General features: G+C 39.8%; 1 protein-coding gene across 1 annotated transcript in view; it reads right to left on the reverse strand.

Annotated features, from left to right (window-relative positions):
• Positions 1-499: 499 nt before the first annotated feature.
• RFWD3 (ring finger and WD repeat domain 3) overlaps positions 500-17,817 on the reverse strand; it is a gene marked incomplete at its 3' end in the record, with an annotated part of 31,214 nt that continues 13,896 nt past the window's right edge. The window contains exons 5-13 of the mRNA XM_081108089.1: positions 17,054-17,251; positions 16,866-16,957; positions 10,252-10,366; positions 9,025-9,244; positions 6,902-7,052; positions 5,121-5,297; positions 3,297-3,511; positions 1,607-1,818; positions 500-643 (exon numbers count right to left, since the gene is read on the reverse strand). Of these exons, the coding sequence (XP_080964215.1) occupies positions 500-643; positions 1,607-1,818; positions 3,297-3,511; positions 5,121-5,297; positions 6,902-7,052; positions 9,025-9,244; positions 10,252-10,366; positions 16,866-16,957; positions 17,054-17,251 (1,524 nt within the window). The remainder of the gene's footprint in view (positions 644-1,606; positions 1,819-3,296; positions 3,512-5,120; positions 5,298-6,901; positions 7,053-9,024; positions 9,245-10,251; positions 10,367-16,865; positions 16,958-17,053; positions 17,252-17,817) is intronic.

Below are 17,817 nucleotides of genomic sequence, written 5' to 3' on the forward strand. Positions count from 1 at the left end.
ACAAGGTTCTATAATGCCCTCTTGTGTTCAACTGAAAAATTCTGCATCCACTTGCATCCAAGCAGCATCAAATGGTTAGTCCCTTTAGGAACACAAGCATTCCCAAACCAAATAGCCCATGTGACAAGACCACTCAAACAGGGCCTAGAACATGGTTGGTGCACAATCACATCCTAAATGACTGCTGGGAAGCTACTCTCTGCGGTCCAGCAAACAGTCTGAATGAAAGTATCGATTCTCCACAAAGATTCATGAAGGCTTTTAACCCAAGAAATGGACAATGTAGACAATAACAGTCACTTACACTTTTGATGGACATAATACACAATCTGTAGTTTTAGTAACCTGGAGTCTTACAATCATACTAAACCAAAGGAATCATGTTCCCAAACGTTCAAGGCCAGACAATAAGGAGGGATCTTGCTCAAGGCTGTTAGATGCTAGCAAACAACATTGAACATTAACCAGTGGCAATGCAATGTAAGTTTCAAGACCATGGTCACTCCCACTTATAGATTTGAACCATCTTCTCTGTTAAGGTAGCCACGTGGCTGCTATGGTTCACCTCAAATGGACAGATGTCCAAGACAGGCTGATCAGTCGGCAGACCCTGCAGCAAGGAGCCGCTGCTAGCATCCCATACCTATAGAAGACAAAAAAAGATAAAAGGTAAAAACTCACTCAATTAAGCGAGGGGACTCTTTCTCATCCACTTTGAAAGAGATGCAAAGAGAGCACTGCCTGGGTAGCAAATTCCCTACCCCTCATCAGGATGCATAAAATCAGCACACCTGACATGATGCAGTATGATCACCTACTATAATCCGCAATTAGCCTTGCTAGCATTCATCCCTTGAATCTATGTGCTGGCAGTCTTTTAGGAATATAGGAACAATATGACAAAATCCTTGTTCCTGTCTTCATGGAACCTATCATCTTCTAATTGATGCTTTATTTTTCTTTTAAATACTTTTTATTGTGAAATAAAAAATTTAAAGTATTAAAACCCATTACACAGCTGATTAAGCTTTTACTGTATCTGCTTCATCGATCCTATTTTTTTTTTTTTCTGATTTCATGTCCTTTTATCCCTTTAATTCTTAGGTAAGGCTTGGATTCAAGTTCAAAAACATCTCACAGAAGGCGCCCTCTGCTTCATATTGCTTTACATCAAGAGGGACATTATCTGGTAAGCTCACCCACCTAAGGTTGATCGATATGTTCAGGTGGTAACAGGCCGACCCCTTCCCCCATTATGAAATTTCCCACTAACCTTTCATCTATTGATATAGCTGATGCCTGAATCATTATTTTATAGGGGTTTCAGCAGTGTTTTTTTAAAATTTAGATTCAAAGTACAGCCCAAGGAACACTTTAGCTTATGTAAAAAGAATGAAGTGAGTCTACAGATATTGAAATGAAAAGAGCCAAGACAGGAAGTAAAAAAGAGCAAACCATAGAAAGCAGTAGTAAAGTGTGACTTATAAGAAAAATAAACTAAGCAAACATACATACTCACTCACACATATGCAGATGTATATAATCATGAAGGAGAACTTTGGCTTTTTGCTTTATACATTTCTCTATAAAAATATAAAAGGCTCACCAGGGCAGAATATGATGCTTCATCCCCAATACACACCAGGATGCTGCCACTCTTCTCTGGGTTTTGGAAAAGAGCATTTTTGGTCAGTAGTTTGCAAGTGCGCCCCCCAAGGAATGTCTGTACAGGGTGGCAGGAGCAGACTGGCTCTCCAGCGTCATCCAGCGTGTAGGCCATCTCCATCAGAACACTTCGTAAGGTGTTGTGATTTTTATCTACGGGATAGAAAAACGTATTGCTCCATGAAGATGGTCCAAATAAATTAACCAAGCACCTCAAACACTTACAACTTAGTTGAGTGGAAAGGCCTCAATTTATTAAACTATCAAGCATAGCTAACAAAGCAAACATAACAATAAGCTCTAGGTGGGTTTATCAGTGATTAGCGCTCTGGCCAGCGGACTGAAGGGTTGCATTCTGGTCAAGGGCACTTACCTCGGTTGCAGGTTTGATCACTGGCCCTGGTCAGGGCACGTGCAGGAGGCAACCAATTGATGTGTCGCTCTCACATTGATGTTTTTCTCCCTCTGTCTCTCCCCCTCCCTTCCACTCTCTCTAAAAATCAATGGGGGAAAAAAATCTTCTGGTATTAACAACAACAAAAACCAACAACACAACACACACACACACACATACAGAAATAGTCTGTTGTTAAAAAACAAACACATAGTAACAACAAAAATAATATAGCACAAATGAAATTCAGAACCCTAGCCTAGGATGAAGCAGGTTATCTACATAGGTTTTGCCTATGAGGGAAACAATTTGAGAATGGACTATCTATCCTTTTTAGTACTATCACTGTATCCTGCAGACCTCGGCTTGGGTTTTCATCTTCCTTAACAGTTCTGACTACATTTTTCTTCCCTTTCCCAGGTGAGGACTCTATTAGCCCCAGAAGTGTACATTTTTATAAATGTGTTACTATAGAAGGGGAAACATATATCTACGGTTCTGCTGGGAGGCAAATGAAAACTAGAGAACAAAATAGAGCCCCAAAGTTTTCTTGGAGACAGAGACTATGAGATGACTAAGAACAAAAAGATCCAGAAGACTCTGCTGAAGCAACTCTACAGCTCCAACAAAATTGTAAATGACTACATAGCCACTAATAGCAGAAGTATAGCACCGTAATGACTATATCTGATGAAACATCTGCCTAACCATCAGTGTAGCTCATCAAAATGTAGATTCATACTTTTCAGGCTAAAAAGAACCTATGAATTTAAGTAGAGTTGGTTGTCAGGGGTTCCAACTTGGTTCTGGAGGCAGTCAGTTGAGTTAGCTAGGCCCACACAACAATGGTTGTTCGTCTATTTTCTTTCTTTTTTAAAAAAAAATATATTTTATTGATTTTTTTACAGAGAGGAAGGGAGAGGGATAGAGAGATACAAACATCAATGATGAGAGAGAATCATTGATTGGCTGCCTCCTGCACACCCTCCACTGGGGATCGAGCCTGCAACCCAGGCATGTGCCCTTGGCCAGAATCAAACCTGGGACCCTTCAGTCCACAGGCCAACGCTCTATCCACTGAGCCAGACCAGCCAGGGGTGTTCGTCTATTTTCCATTTAACTTTGTTGGCCCCAAATAAGGAACAGCTAAGGCCCTAGTCAGAGCCCTACATGGCTGCCTTCACTGGGGCCTTTCTCTTAAGTGAAGTGAGGAGCAGGCAGAAGACGTAAAACTCACCAGGCCTGTAGGTCACAAGACAGTGTCGGGTGCTGCTTTCTGTCTGAAAGTCTATGCAGCCCCCTGGCTCTATGGGCAGCACGTGAGGCTGATGAGAAGAGCCCGTTTTTCGCTCCCAGAAGGTAGCATTCTCCAAGGTTCCAGCCAACACTCCACCATATGGAAATACAGCCGAGGCAGCTCTGGGTATGTATGACAGGGAAACCAGTGGGCATCTGAAGGGAAAAAAGGAAGCCATGCCTCACATTCTTATACTTGGACTATTCCAGACCCTACTATCAGGAGCCTTTCCTTGAGCACATTTCTACCTCTATAAAATAGGTTAAAAATCATCTTAGTCACTATCCTCTGACATCTGATAAACATGACCAACTCACTCCATAGAAATAAAAGGCCATCCATACAATAGTCTATATCCAATTTCAGAAGAGACACCACATGCTCTAAATGCAATGAAGACAAATGGATAAAGAAATTAAATAGTACAAGATCACAATTACAAGAAAAGAGAGTTAGCCACATACATAAAGTTAGAAAAGAAACACAGCTCATACATCTAAATAAAATAAAGCTTCCAAGCTGTAGCCGACAGACCTCTCGATTAAAATATAGCTTAAAGCAACTAATGTCAATTCAAACAATTATTTCTTTATAGATTTTCTAAATCTCTTTTTGCAAGCATATATCCAGGACTATGTTAAGAATTCTCTCAGAAATATAAGCCTATAGATTGTTTTATGAACTTGTTTCTGTTCACGTTGCCAAAATGATCACTTTGCCTGCCTTAATTCATTTCCCTGTTACAATGAAGCTAACCAAAGCAAACTCAAACAGAAATTAACAATATTTACAAATATTATTTCCTTGCCATTTGCTGTATTTTATTGTCTACTCCATGTAGTCCTCTACATCAATGGCAGTTACCTTGTTTGCCTGGGGTTGACAATTGTGTAAGTTTACATCAATCATCTTCAGGACCACAGACCACACTACTGAAGCATGATTCTACCCCATCCAAATGAAAAGAAAACCCCAAAGTGTTGTACCTAGGTTTCAGTAAATAATAATTATTGTAGTGCTATCTTTATATTTAGATCCTATGGCCCTCTTTTAATATATATTCAAATTGGAAATGGAAATTCTTTCTTAAGACACTTCTCATTTTGGCCCAGGTCATAAACACCACTCTGTTTGAAAACTTTGTGTCCAGGAGTATTGTGCCCAAATGGTACTCAACACATTCTGAAAAACCACAGTGATGCTGATGGCCACCCACCCTCAGAACTTGAGCTGACCTCACAAACCTCCCAACTCTGCAATTGGATTACAAATGATAAGTCATAGTAATATGGTATCCTTAGAACAAGTTGGTTTAATTGTGCATTAGGGAAGTTTTAAATCACTTTTTATTGAGCTACCTTTTTCCTGTTTTCTTCGTGTGTTAGACATGTGGCTATAAAAGCAAGTGTTTGCTAAGCATAATTTATAGATGAAGAACACAACAGGCTAAATGAGATCACTCATCTGTAGTGGACCCGGGCGTTGAACATAGATCTGACTTCATTTTGCCATGTTGGATAATGAGTAATTCCATGAAGCTGGTTATACTTGGCACCAGAGCTTTCTACCATGTGAAATATCATGAATACAAACTTTAAGGATCTTACTGATATTTAAGTGAGAATAAATCAGTGGACTCAGAGAGAACTGCCCTCTGTAAGGAATTGTGATCAACTGTGAAACACTCTTGGAAAGGGAGAATTAATACAATAACTGTCCAAGAGAAAGAAGTTACCCACAGGAAAAAAGTGAATGGCTCCCTACCTGGCTTTTTGAGGTACTAATTCCTGGACATAACAACTCGTGTTTCGAAGGTCATATACCAGAACTGAACCATTGACCAGTCCAGCGTAGATGTAATTGTTTTCATCAAGACACCAGCAGCAGCTCCAGACAGCACGTCCAGCATTATAAGTCTGGACCACTGTATTTGTCTCCAGGCTGTGAAGTTATGAGAGACTCTTACAATTATGCATTAAAAAAATAGAAAATATAACTAAGATGTAAAGATCATCATCTCAATGCTAAACATTTAAGACTATTTGAATTTCCAATTTCCTCTAAGGAATGCCCAGATAACTCCTACTTCCAAAATATTTTTTTGGGGGGGTGGGGGAACACACGTGTTCCTCTTGAGCTGTAACGAAGTAAAAGTAAATTAAAGAGACATAGACAAAGTACATTCCCATCTTATTTCCATTACCTTCTCCAGAGTTACCTGTTTATTACACAGGTGATCATATTCCATGTTGAAAATATCATCTATAGCAGTGGTTCTCAACCTTCCTAATGCCGCGACCCTTTAATACAGTTCCTCATGCTGTGGTGACCCTCAACCATAAAATTATTTTCATTGTTACTTCCTAACTGTAATTTTGCTACTGTTATGAATCGTAATGTAAATATCTGATACGCAGGATGTATTTTAATTGTTACAAATTGAACATAATTAAAGCATAGTGATTAATCACAAAAACAATATGTAATTATATATGTGTTTTCCGATGGTCTTTGGTGACCCCTGTGAAAGGGTCGTTCAACCCCCAAAGAGGTCGTGACCCACAGATTGAGAACCGCTGATCTAGAGAGAGTCATTTAATAACAGTTTGGTATTTAACCCCTCCCCATCCTAATTTTAGAACACTACTAGAAAAACCACAGCACATACATATGCAAAACATAATACATTCATTTCTGGAGCAAAATTAAGCAGAAGCATTTTTGAAAAGCACTATCACGATGTTTCTCAGATTTAGGTGCAGAAATTAAACAGGAAGCCAACTATCAGATCTCTAATCAGAACTAATTTCTAAAAGATAAAGGCACAGATCATTCTCAGATTTGGTTCACAGCACTCACAAAACATGTAAAATATAAAATGCAGTAACTGAGCCTGGCCTGTGTTGCTCAGTGGTTGAGCATTGATCCATGAACCATGAACCATGAGCCAGGAGGTGACGGTTCAATTCCCAGTCAGGGCTCATGCCAAGGTTGTGGGCTCGATCCCCAGTAGGGAGTGTGCAGGAGGCAGCTGATTAATGATTCTCATCATTGATATTTCTATCTCTCACCCGCTTCCTTCTTCTCTGAAATAAAAAAAAGTAAAATGCAGTAACTGAGGGTTACCAATTAGAGAAGTCATCATGGCACCCAAGGAGAGCGAGCTCCCAGTATTCCTGTTAGGTAAAATGATCCAGCAATAAGCAGTCTTAAGCTGGTATGATAACTCAATGGTGTCAGGTATTAAGGCTGCCTCCATATTGTCATTTCATCATCTCAAGGATGTTATTCTTATCTTCATGGCTTAAGATGTATTTTGTAACATATAATTTTAAAGAAATGGAACATTACATATATTGTTTTTTACATGCTGTGTCCACTTTTAAAAGCAATACAGTTTGAATTAAATAGGTCTCAAAAGACAATGCTTTAGACCAAAATAAAAACAAAAACCCTAAGCTAAGGTCACCATAACACAAATATTAATTTCCATGCTATTCAACATTCAACAGCCCAGGTCCTATCTTCCTCCCCAAAGCACTCACCTGGTCAGTTTAACAGTGTTATCTAGGGAAGCAGAGAGAAGTAAGCCTTTGGACTGATTGCCAAAAGCCAGTCCTCGGATCTGTTTGCTATGCATGGGAATGTACTGATTGCTTTTCATGTTGGCAGTACTGAACATCTTAACACCAAAGCCTGTCAAAGACAAAGGAGAGTGAGATACGTCACTGATAGTCAACTTTGGGCAAAGCAAACTTTTTCAAGAAGCTCCTTTGTCTACCTTTCTTGGCATGTAAGTTGCTGGGGAAAAGCTAGTCAAACAAAGAAAATAAAAATTTCCTGTGGTTTTAATTTATTATAAAAAATATATTCCAGCCCAGCCAGTGTGGGTCAGTGGTTGAGTTATCGGCCTATGAACCAAGCGGTCAAGGTTCAATTCTGGTCAGGGCATAGGGCCAGGTTGTGGACTCAACCCTTCCTCTCAGAAAGCAATAAAAAAATTTTTAAAAAGGGATATTCCATTTCAAATATCCATCAACAGGTAAATGATACATCATTTTATATATATATATATATATATATATATATATATATATATATATATACACACACACACACAAACAAATGGCATATTACCCAGCAATAACAAGGAATAAACGAAATACACACATAATACAAATTAACCTCAAAAATGTTATGCTGAAGCCAGACCAAAAAAGTAAAGAGCAATACTATTTATGACTATTTATATAAAATTCTAGAACATGTGCACTAAATCAACAAGGGAACACGAATACTAATCTACAGTGACAGAAAGTCAATCGGTGGTTGCCTGGGAATGCCTCGAAAGGGACAGGTGGAAGATAGATTACATAAAAGCATGAGGAAACTTTTGGAGTGATATAGATATATATATACATTTTTTATTGGTTACAGAGAGGAAGGGAGAGAGAGATAGAAGTATCAGTGAAGAAAGAGAGAATCATTGATTGAGCCCACAACCCAGGCATGTGCCCTGACCAGGAATCGAACGGTGACCTTCTAGTTCACAGGCTGACTCTCATTTACCGAGCCACACCAGCCAGACAGGAATCTGTCAATTTGAATAATCCTAAAAATAAGTATTAAATCTTGTTTTAATTTGAATTAGTCCTCAGGGTAGTGTTTTGTTTTTTTCCAAATATTTCCAATCTAAAATGCACCTATAACTTCGGTGGGACATATAGTACTTCTTGGACTGTACCAAAAATGCACATTTCCAAGTATCTCATTTTCTCTTTACTTTATCATGGATTTTCAGTATTTCTGCTCTCTTGGGGAATTAATTTACAGAAGGAAGTTGACACACAGTAAAGACATTTTTGCAGCACCCTGACGTATCTACATTAGCAGGAAACTGACTAAGAAAAGCTGATTTGGTCGGCTGTGGACAGTGTTCTGGATACAAGAACACTGGCTACTCCAAAAAGAGAGAAGAGAAATAAATGGAGTTCAATAATGTACATGAAAACTGAGGTTCTAGAGCAGCCGTGGGCAAACTACGGCCCACAGGCCAGATCCGGCCCGTTTGAAATGAATAAAACTATTGAAATAAAAGACCGTACCCTTTTATGTAATGATGTTTACTTTGAATTTATATGAGTTCACACAAACACTCCATCCATGCTTTTGTTCCGGCCCTCCGGTCCAGTTTAAGAACCCACTGTGGCCCTCGAGTCAAAAAGTTTGCCCACCCCTGTTCTAGACTAAGCATGTCAAACTCAAAGGCTAACACGGGCCAAATAAACAAGGTTTAAGTTTATGTGGGCTGCAAAAAACCAAAAGCTTCAATTTTTATAGAAACGTGGGTTTATTTCAATAGAGACACACTGAATACAAAGGGCTGAAATAAATGAGTAATTGTTAATGAGTATTTGTTGTGGGCCTCAAGTTTGACATGCTTGTTCTAGACCAGCGGTTCTCAACTGTGGGTTCAGACCCTTTGGCGGTCGAACAACCCTTTCACAGGGGTCGCCTAAAGACCACCCTGCATATCAGATATTTACATTATGATTCATAACAGTAGCAACATTACAGTTATGAAGTAGCAATGAAAATAATTTTAAATACATGAGGAACTGTATTTAAAGGGCCAGAAGGTTGAGAACCACTGTTCTAGATTGTTCACCTGGAACAAAGGTAGCTTGAGGAGAAGGTTGTGACACCACCAGGCAGTTCAGAGCATCACAGTAGGTCATAATTCGGCAGTTTCCACTCTCAGACACTGTGAAGGTCTTCTGGAAATAGTACTTGTGCTCGGGCAGTTTGGAGGGCGAGCCGCTTAGGAATTGTCCTTGGGAGCTCAGTAAGATCTGATCCCGATGTTGCAGAATAAGTTTTTGCAAGTCCTAAAATGAAAAAGATTTTATAAATATGAAGCTTTTTTGTTTAGTATTGTTTTGTTTAAAAAAATTTTTAATCTTTATTGATGAGAGAGATAGATCAATTTGTTGTTCCACTTCTTATTCATGCACTCATTTGTTGATTCTAGTATGTGCCCTGACAAGGGATCAAATCCACAACCTTGGTGTGTTGGGATGATGCTCCAAACAACTGAGGTAACTGGCCAGAGCCACGTGTAGCTTTTTTGATTGTTATTCCCCTTATGCAAAATTCCTTGATCTAATACAAGGAGGTTTCTTTTTAATTTTTTTAAAATATGTTCTTATTGAATTTTAGAGAGAGAGAGGAAGAAAGAGGGATAGAGATAGAAACATTGATGAGGAACATTATCAATTGGCTGCCTCCTGCAAGCTCCCCACTGGGGAGTGAGCCCACCACCTGGGCATGTGCCCTGACCAGGAATGGAACTGATGACTCTTATAGTTCCTGGGTTTACATTCAACCACTGAGCAACACCAGACCGGCATAAGAAGGTTTCTTATTCATTATATGAAAATGTTAACACAAATCCTAGAGAATTGCTGTAGTTTTTGCAGTATTACAACAAGCAAATGAAAAAAATGAGAGCACAGAATCATAAACAATAGGGTTGAAAATTGTTTTTGTTTAAAAGATCATTTTAATGGTAGATGCAGGAAGATGAAAGGACTTACGTTTTGCATTATCTGGTTTAATCTTTTTAAAAATTCAGATTGCAGTAGAATTAATCATAAAGCATGTAAGCTTTGGTCTACAGCCATACATACCACCCTGAATGCGCCTGATCTCGTCTGATCTTGGAAGATAAAGCACGTAAGCTTTGGACAAATGCTTTAATCAAAACTAAAGTTGGTCATGTTTACTTGCTGAAAATTTTGATAAATCATATTTATATCTGAGATGAACCTTAGTAATTAGATTCCCTTTCAATTCCTATACTAAAAGTTATTTGGATTAGAAAGGGCAAACTTACCTTGACACGATTATGAAGCTTAGTGCATTCCTCAGTGAGGACTTGAAGTCGGAGCCGGCACTGCGCTGTTTCTAACTCTGCCTGCTTCCTTAACATCTGCTCCTGCAGTAAGGTACTAGAGGGGGAAAGCCAGCAAGAGGTAGAAATTAGGAAGCTACTGAAGACTTCCCATCAAGGTAGCATAGTAAGTTCATGCTATGATACAAACACTTTGCTGTAAATACGTCATGAATGAATAAAATATAAAAAGAGAAAAATCTCAAATCCAGAAAAAATACAGAAATGTAGCATGCACAGCTAAACTAATGAGCCTGCTAGGTTTGGTGTTAAAGTAGGCAGTGATGACCAGGAGTTTTGGCTCCTTAAGCAATGAGGACTATAAATGCAAAATGAGGGATCAGAATTAAGCTCACTGCTTGATTAGAGCCAATTATGAAAGTGTAAAATGACATGTTAAAAGACTAAGGTTAACTGTTGGAGTAAAAGAAAAAACAAGCTACAAGATTAGATACTCAAATAATACTACAAAAAAGAGGCTGAAGTAAAAAACATAGGATGCATGTAATAGGAAAAATGCTAACAAAAGACCAATTAGAATTAAAAAGCATGAATAAGCATAAAGATAAACAATGCATAATGAAAGGCACATTCACCAAAAATAAAAATCATAAATTTTCATGTACCTAAAGACAATTTGAAAATATGAAATACAAAAAAAGGGAAAAATTTCCACTTCAATGACACAGGATAGAAAAAAAGATGAAAACTGGAAAGAAAGGAATAAAGCTGCTCTGTTTATTTCATGCAAAATTCAGGAGAACCTACAAACTATCAAGAGTCCAGTAAGGTGCTAGAATCAATATCAAGAAAAGGAGATCAATCACATTTCCCATATACCATATAACTGAATGGTAAATTAACAATAATAAAAAAATTCTTTCACAACAGCAATTTTAACAATAGCAACCTAGGAATAAAGTTAAAGGGTATGTAAGAACTTTATGAAGCAAAGTACACTTGTAAAAGACACAAGAAAACAGTGAGTAATTGGAAAGATATTATATAGTAATGATCAGGGCTGGAAAGACTTCAAATTATGACGATGGTATTTCTCAAGTTACTCTAAAAATTTAATGCAACTTTAATCAAGATATCAAAGGGCTTTTCCTGGAACTTAGCAAACTAATTGTAAAATTAATATGGAAGAGCAAAGTGCCAAGGATAACAAAATCGCCCTGGCTGGTTTGGCTCACTGGATAGAGTGTTGGCCTGGGGACTGAAGGGTCCCAGGTTCAATTCCGGTCAAGGGCATGTACCTTGGTTGCAGGCTCGTCCCCAGTAGGGGGTGTGCAGGAGGCAGCTGATCGATGCTTCTCCCTCATCGATGTTTCTAACTCTCTATCCCTCTCCCTTCCTCTCTGTAAAAAATCAATAAAATATATTAAAAAAAATAGCAAAATCAATTTTAAAAATATGTTTTTATTGATTTCAGAGAGAGGAAGGTAGAGGGAGAAAGAGAGATAGAAACATCAATGATGAGATAGAATCATTGTTCTGCTGCTTCCTAACATGCCCCCTACTGAGGATTGAGCCCAGAACCCCAGCATGTGTCCTGACCAGGAATCGAACCATGACCTCCTGGTTCATGGGTCAATGCTCAACCACTGAGGCATACCAGGTAGGCAGCAAAGTCAATTTTAAGGAACAAAGTAGAAGAACATATTTTAAAGCTACTGTAAATTATATATTGGAGAAAAAACAATCAGATCACAGAACAAAAGAGTAGTCCATTCATACACAGAAACTTAATTTAAGATAGAGTTGATAAGAAAGAACATATTATTTAATAACTAGAGGCCTGATGCATAAAATTCGTGCAAGAGTAGGCCTTTCTTCCCCCAGCTGCCGGCATGGGCTTCCCTCTGGCACTTGAGACTTGTGCTTCCCTTGCAGCCCCGGCTTTGCTGGGAAGGTCATCCAGAAGGATGTCTGGCCTAATTAGCATATGACGCTTTTATTAATATATCATGCTGTCACAAGTGGTTATCCAAATACTAGATTTTAAACAGATTAAAAGTCTATATAAAATATTAACACTTTTATAGACCCTTAGGAGATATTCTATCTTTATGACCTTGAAGCAGTAAAGACAAAAAAAAGCACGAGACTGATAATCGCATTAAAATTAAAAGCTCATGTTCAAGAAAAGATTCCATAAACAAGTTATAGAGACAAGACACGCATTGGAGATTTGCAATGTATACAAATAACAAAAAATTAGTATAGTCCAACTGGTGTGGCTCAGTGGTTGACTGTTGACCTATGAACCAGGAAATCACGGGTTGATTCCCGGTCAGGGCACATGCCTGCGTTTTCGACTCAATCCTCAGTAGGGGTAACCAGGCCAGCAAGGGTGGGGAGGGGCACAGTTGGGGCAACCAGGCCGGCAGAGGGGGGGCAGTTGGGAGCGATTAGGCTGGCAGGGGGGGCAGTGAGGGGTGACCAGGCTGGCAGCAGGGGGAGCAGTTAGGGGTGATCAGGCCGGCATGCAGAGGCAGTGAGGGGCGATCAGGCTGGCACGAGGGTGAGGGGGCAGTTAGGGGCGACCAGGCAGGCAGGTGAGCGATTAGGAGCCAGCAGTCCAGGACTGTGAGAGGGATGTCCAACTACTGGCAGTTGGACATCCTCCAAGGGGTCCCGGATTGGAGAGGGTACAGGCTGGGCTGAGGGGACCCTCCCCTTCTGCACAAATTTCGTGCACCGGGCCTCTAGTAAATCAGTAAGAAACAATGTTTTGCTCAAAAGAAATGAGCAAAAGATATGAACACAATTCACAAAGAGTATGTTCATTAGTAACTGAGGAAATGCAACTTAAGTTTGATTCCCAGTAAGGGGTGTGCAGGAGGCAGCTGATCAATAATACTCCCTCATCATTGATGTTTCTCTCTCTCTCTCCCTCTACCTTCCTCTCTGAAATCAATAAAAATATACTTTTAAAAAAATTAAGTCTGATAATATAAAGTAGGTAGGGGCATGAAAATAATGAAAACTATCTTATACTGTTGCTGGTGTAAGTATAGACTGGTAACAGCTTCTTAGAAGAGCAATTTGACAGTATCTAGTAAAGTTGAAATTACATGTAACCTATGCAATTCCATTTCTAGACTCAAACTCTTGAGCAGGGGTCCTCAAACTACAGCCCGTGGGCCACATGCAAATACAAATATTGTATTTGTTCCCGTTTTGTTTTTTTACTTCAAAATAAGGTATGTGCAGTGTGCATAGGAATTTGTTTCATAGTTTTTTTTTTAAACTATAGTCCAGCCCTCCAACGGTCTGAGGGACAGTGAACTGGCCCCGTTTAAAAAGTTTGAGGACCCCTGCTCTTGAGCATCTCTCTATAGCAGTGATGGAGAACCTTTTGAGCTCGGCGTGTCAGCATTTTGAAAAACCCTAACTTAACTCTGGTGCCGTGTCACATATAGAAATTTTTTGATATTTGCAACCATAGTAAAACAAAGACTTATATTTTTGATATTTATTTTATATATTTAAATGCCATTTAACAAAGAAAAATCAACCAAAAAAATGAGTTCGCATGTCACCTCTGACACGCATGTCATAGGTTCGCCATCACTGCTCTATAGCATAGCTTTTATTAACAAGAACTGGAAAACACCTTAATTATCCACCAGCACAAAAGACACATTAAGTAAATTCTAACTAAATACTATACAGAAATCGAAATGAATAAACTAGAGTTGCATGTATCAAACATTAAGAAAAAAAAAAGCTACAGATAGAAAATTATAACCCAGTAGCATATGCATAAAGTGTAAAAACATCCTAAGTCATATACACACACACACACACACACACACATCCATCCATCCATCCTCTGGGTGAAAGGATGGAATTAAGGAGAACTTAATTCACAAGTAAGCTTTTATTGTATCTGTAATACAACTGCCATTTTAAAATGCTGTAAATAAGTTTTTGTTCGAGTGAATGAGAAGAAAAAAAACAAAGAAAATTAAAATCGTCCGTAGTCCCACTCCTCAAATGACTATCTGTAGTATTTTTCTAGCTCACAAAAAAAAAAAATGAACTTTCACATGACAACATATTATATGCACTTCAATAGCAGTTTCAATGAAGGTATGGCATTCTAACACATAGATATGCCAGCGCTTACTCAACTAATTCTCTTGGCTTGGAGTAACAATGCTAAATGAAAAAACTCATTAAGTAAATCTTTCCACACATCCTTAATTGTTTTAGAATAAATGCCTGAAGTAGAATTACTTTTAAAGCATACTGTTGAAGCACACTGGCAAGGGCTTCTCTAAATGGTTGTGCCTGTGTACTTACTTACTGGTAGTGTGAACGAGAACCCATGTCCCTGAACTCTCAGTGGTATTTTTATTCTTTAATATTCTTGAAGCATATTTTAAAGTGTTATTAGCGACTGTTCTTGGGCTTCCAAGAACAATTTCTTTCATTGCACTACAGTATAAAGCTTCACTTTTGAGTCTTCTGTATAGGGTGCTGCTGTAGGAGGTTTTAGGAATACCATAAGCAAAAAATGGCAACAGAGATGGGCAGTAAATCTAATCCTTAGGTTAGAATCTGGACAGGCTACCAAAACCAGAACATCTTTCTGCTTGGATCTGCTGCCCAAGCCAGGTATAAGGTATTATAGAGTTGTATGTTTCTCTCTGGCTTTTCATTTCAAGAGGGCTTAAGACACCATGGTCTTGATCTCCACAGGTTATATTTACCAAAGGCTGAAGTCTTAGAGTTGATTCCAATTTCATGGGAATACCTAAGTGCTCCTGCAGAAGGAACAGTTACTTCATTCCTTCTGAACCTACCTGTTCCAATTAACACACAACACTCAGGCTCTGAAAGCAGAGGCTTAGAAGAGGTGCCAAGCACATAGTAGTGGTAGAGTCTTCTCCCTGCTGCCCTTTCATGTCTCTTTGCAACACTGATTAGTACTCCGTATATTACTAGAAGCTTTTTAAAAATATATATATATTTTATTGATTTTTTAGAGAGGAAGGGAGAGGGATAGAGAGTTAGAAACATCAATGAGAGAGAAACATCGATCAGCTGCCTCCTGCACACTCCCCACTGGGTATGTGCCCACAACCAAGGCACATGCCCTTGACTGGAATTGAACCTGGGACCCTTGAGTCTGCAGGCTGATGCTCTATCCACCGAGCCAAACCGGTCAGAGCAAATAGAAGCTTTTTTAAATTGGCAAACTAAAATTAAAAACCAATGTAATTGACTTGTATAACTGAAAGTTCATTGGAGTCTAATTCAGGTATAGCTGAAACCACAATTATTTGTCACCTCAATCCTCATTTTTAATGCTGTATGGAAAGCAAACAATGCAGACCTCTTTGAGAAGATGATCAGATATCTACACTAATAAAAGAGAAAGATGTAAATTAACCACTCCACTATACCCACAGGCCACACCCACCAGCCAATCAGGAGTGAGAATGCAAATTAACCCATCTAAGATGGTGGCAGCCATGGAGCTGGAGCGAGCAGGAGGCTTGGGTTGTCCCTGGCGATGGAGGAAACCAAGCTTCCCGCCTTCCCTGGCCAGCCCTCGGCTCCGCTCAAGGCTACAAAGTTTCATTTATAGAAGATAAATAAATCCCAGATACCTGCTTCCAACCAGTCCTGGGCTCTGCTCAAGGCTACAAAGTTTCAATTATAGAAGATAAGTAAATCCCAGAAAAAAAAGGAGACTGGGAGCCTGGGTTGCCAGGGGGGGCGTGGACAGCCTGAAAATGGCCCTCTGCCCCTCACCCGGGCTGGCCAATCACCCCAGCGGGACCCCCCCGACCCTGAAAGGGCAGTGGGGAGCCTGAAAATGGCCCTCAGCCCCTCAACCAGGCTGGCCAGGCACCTCAGCGGGACCCCCACCCTGATCCGGGACACCCTTCAGGGCAAACCAGCCGGCCCTCTATCCTATATAATAAAAGGGTAATATGCAAATTGACCCTAACAGCAGAACAACTGGGAATGACTGGTCACTATGACACATACTGACCACCAGGGGCAGATGCTCAATGCAGGAGCTGCTCCCTGGTGATCAGTGTGCTCCCACAGGGGGAACTCTGCTCAGCCACAAACCAGGCTGACAGCTACCAGAACAGCAGTGGTGGTAGGAGCCTCTCCCGCCTCAGCAGTGCTAAGGATGTCCGAATGCAGCTTAGGCCTGCTCCCCGCTGGCAAGTGGACATCCCCTGAGGGCTCTCAGGCTGCCAGAGGGATGTCTGACTGCCAGCTTAGGCCCAATCCCCCCCCCCAGGGAGCGGGCCTAAGCCAGCAGGTGGACATTCCCCAAGGGGTCCCAGACTGCAAGAGGGCACAGGCCGGGCTGAGGGATCCCCCCGAGTGCACAAATTTTTGTGCACCGGGTCTCTAGTATATTATAAATCACAATATGAGACAGACTGCTAGCAATCCCTAGAGATCCCCAGTCACAACCCAAGTAAAGCATCAGAATCACACTAAGAGTGACTCATACAACCTATTTCTACAAGGAACCAAAAGGGAACATTCCAGCTAGGCAGGTGCTTTTTACCTACCTTTTCATGCGCTCATGTTCACTAGTGTCCAAAGCTCTCAGGGTTCGGGCATAAAGGACAACAATGTCACTGTGCTTGGCTTTCTTGTTGCACTAAAGAGCCCAACAGTACACAATTAGTCGAGTTCCAGGAATCCTCCTGATTTAACATGACTGTGCACATGCACAGTCCCTATCTACAGTCCTTACCTGGGGACATTTTCGTGTCGGTCCTTTGAGCCATTTAGAAATGCACCTAAACCCAAAGAGGTGCCCACAGCGTAAAGCAGAAAGCCGGTGATCCCCAGCATTTGTCCACTGTTCTAAACATATTGTGCAAGTGTCCCCTTCTTCTTCCTCATCTGTAGAAGCTGAAGGGAGCAGCGAACTGGACTTCTGGGGAGACTGCTGGATGAAAACCAGAACACATTCAAATGAGAGAAAATGCAAAATCAGTCTTGAAGAGGGTGCACAACTATCAAATTAACAAAACCACACAAAAATGATACAAACCCAATTGAAAACATTGCAGAAAAACTACAGCACCTATGAATCACTTGTCATTCTTTTTAGAATGCAATCTAGTCAAATCCAACATAAAGCACAAAAATATTAGTACCCTTTGACCTTATGAAATTCTTGGATTTTTTTTTTTCATTCAAATGAAGAAAAAGGGCTATCTTTAGAAAGACACACACACACACACACACACACACACACACACACACCAGTTACCCAGATAATCAACAGGAAACAGTAAGTTTGTTACTTTTCCAAAATAAGGTTTCATAATCAACTATAGTGGTTATAAAGTACTTGTTTCTTGTGAATCAGAGAAATACCAGAAAAACAAACTACAAACAGCTTACAAAAAATTATAAATGGTCAATAATTGTTCACTTATAATTAAAAAAAATGCAAATTTTTAAATCTATTAAGTGGTATAAATTAATGTCTGATGACACCAAGCACTG

This window comes from Myotis nattereri (assembly GCF_964212035.1).
Source record: "Myotis nattereri genome assembly, chromosome: 15".
In the NCBI taxonomy this organism is placed as follows: Eukaryota; Metazoa; Chordata; class Mammalia; order Chiroptera; family Vespertilionidae; genus Myotis; species Myotis nattereri.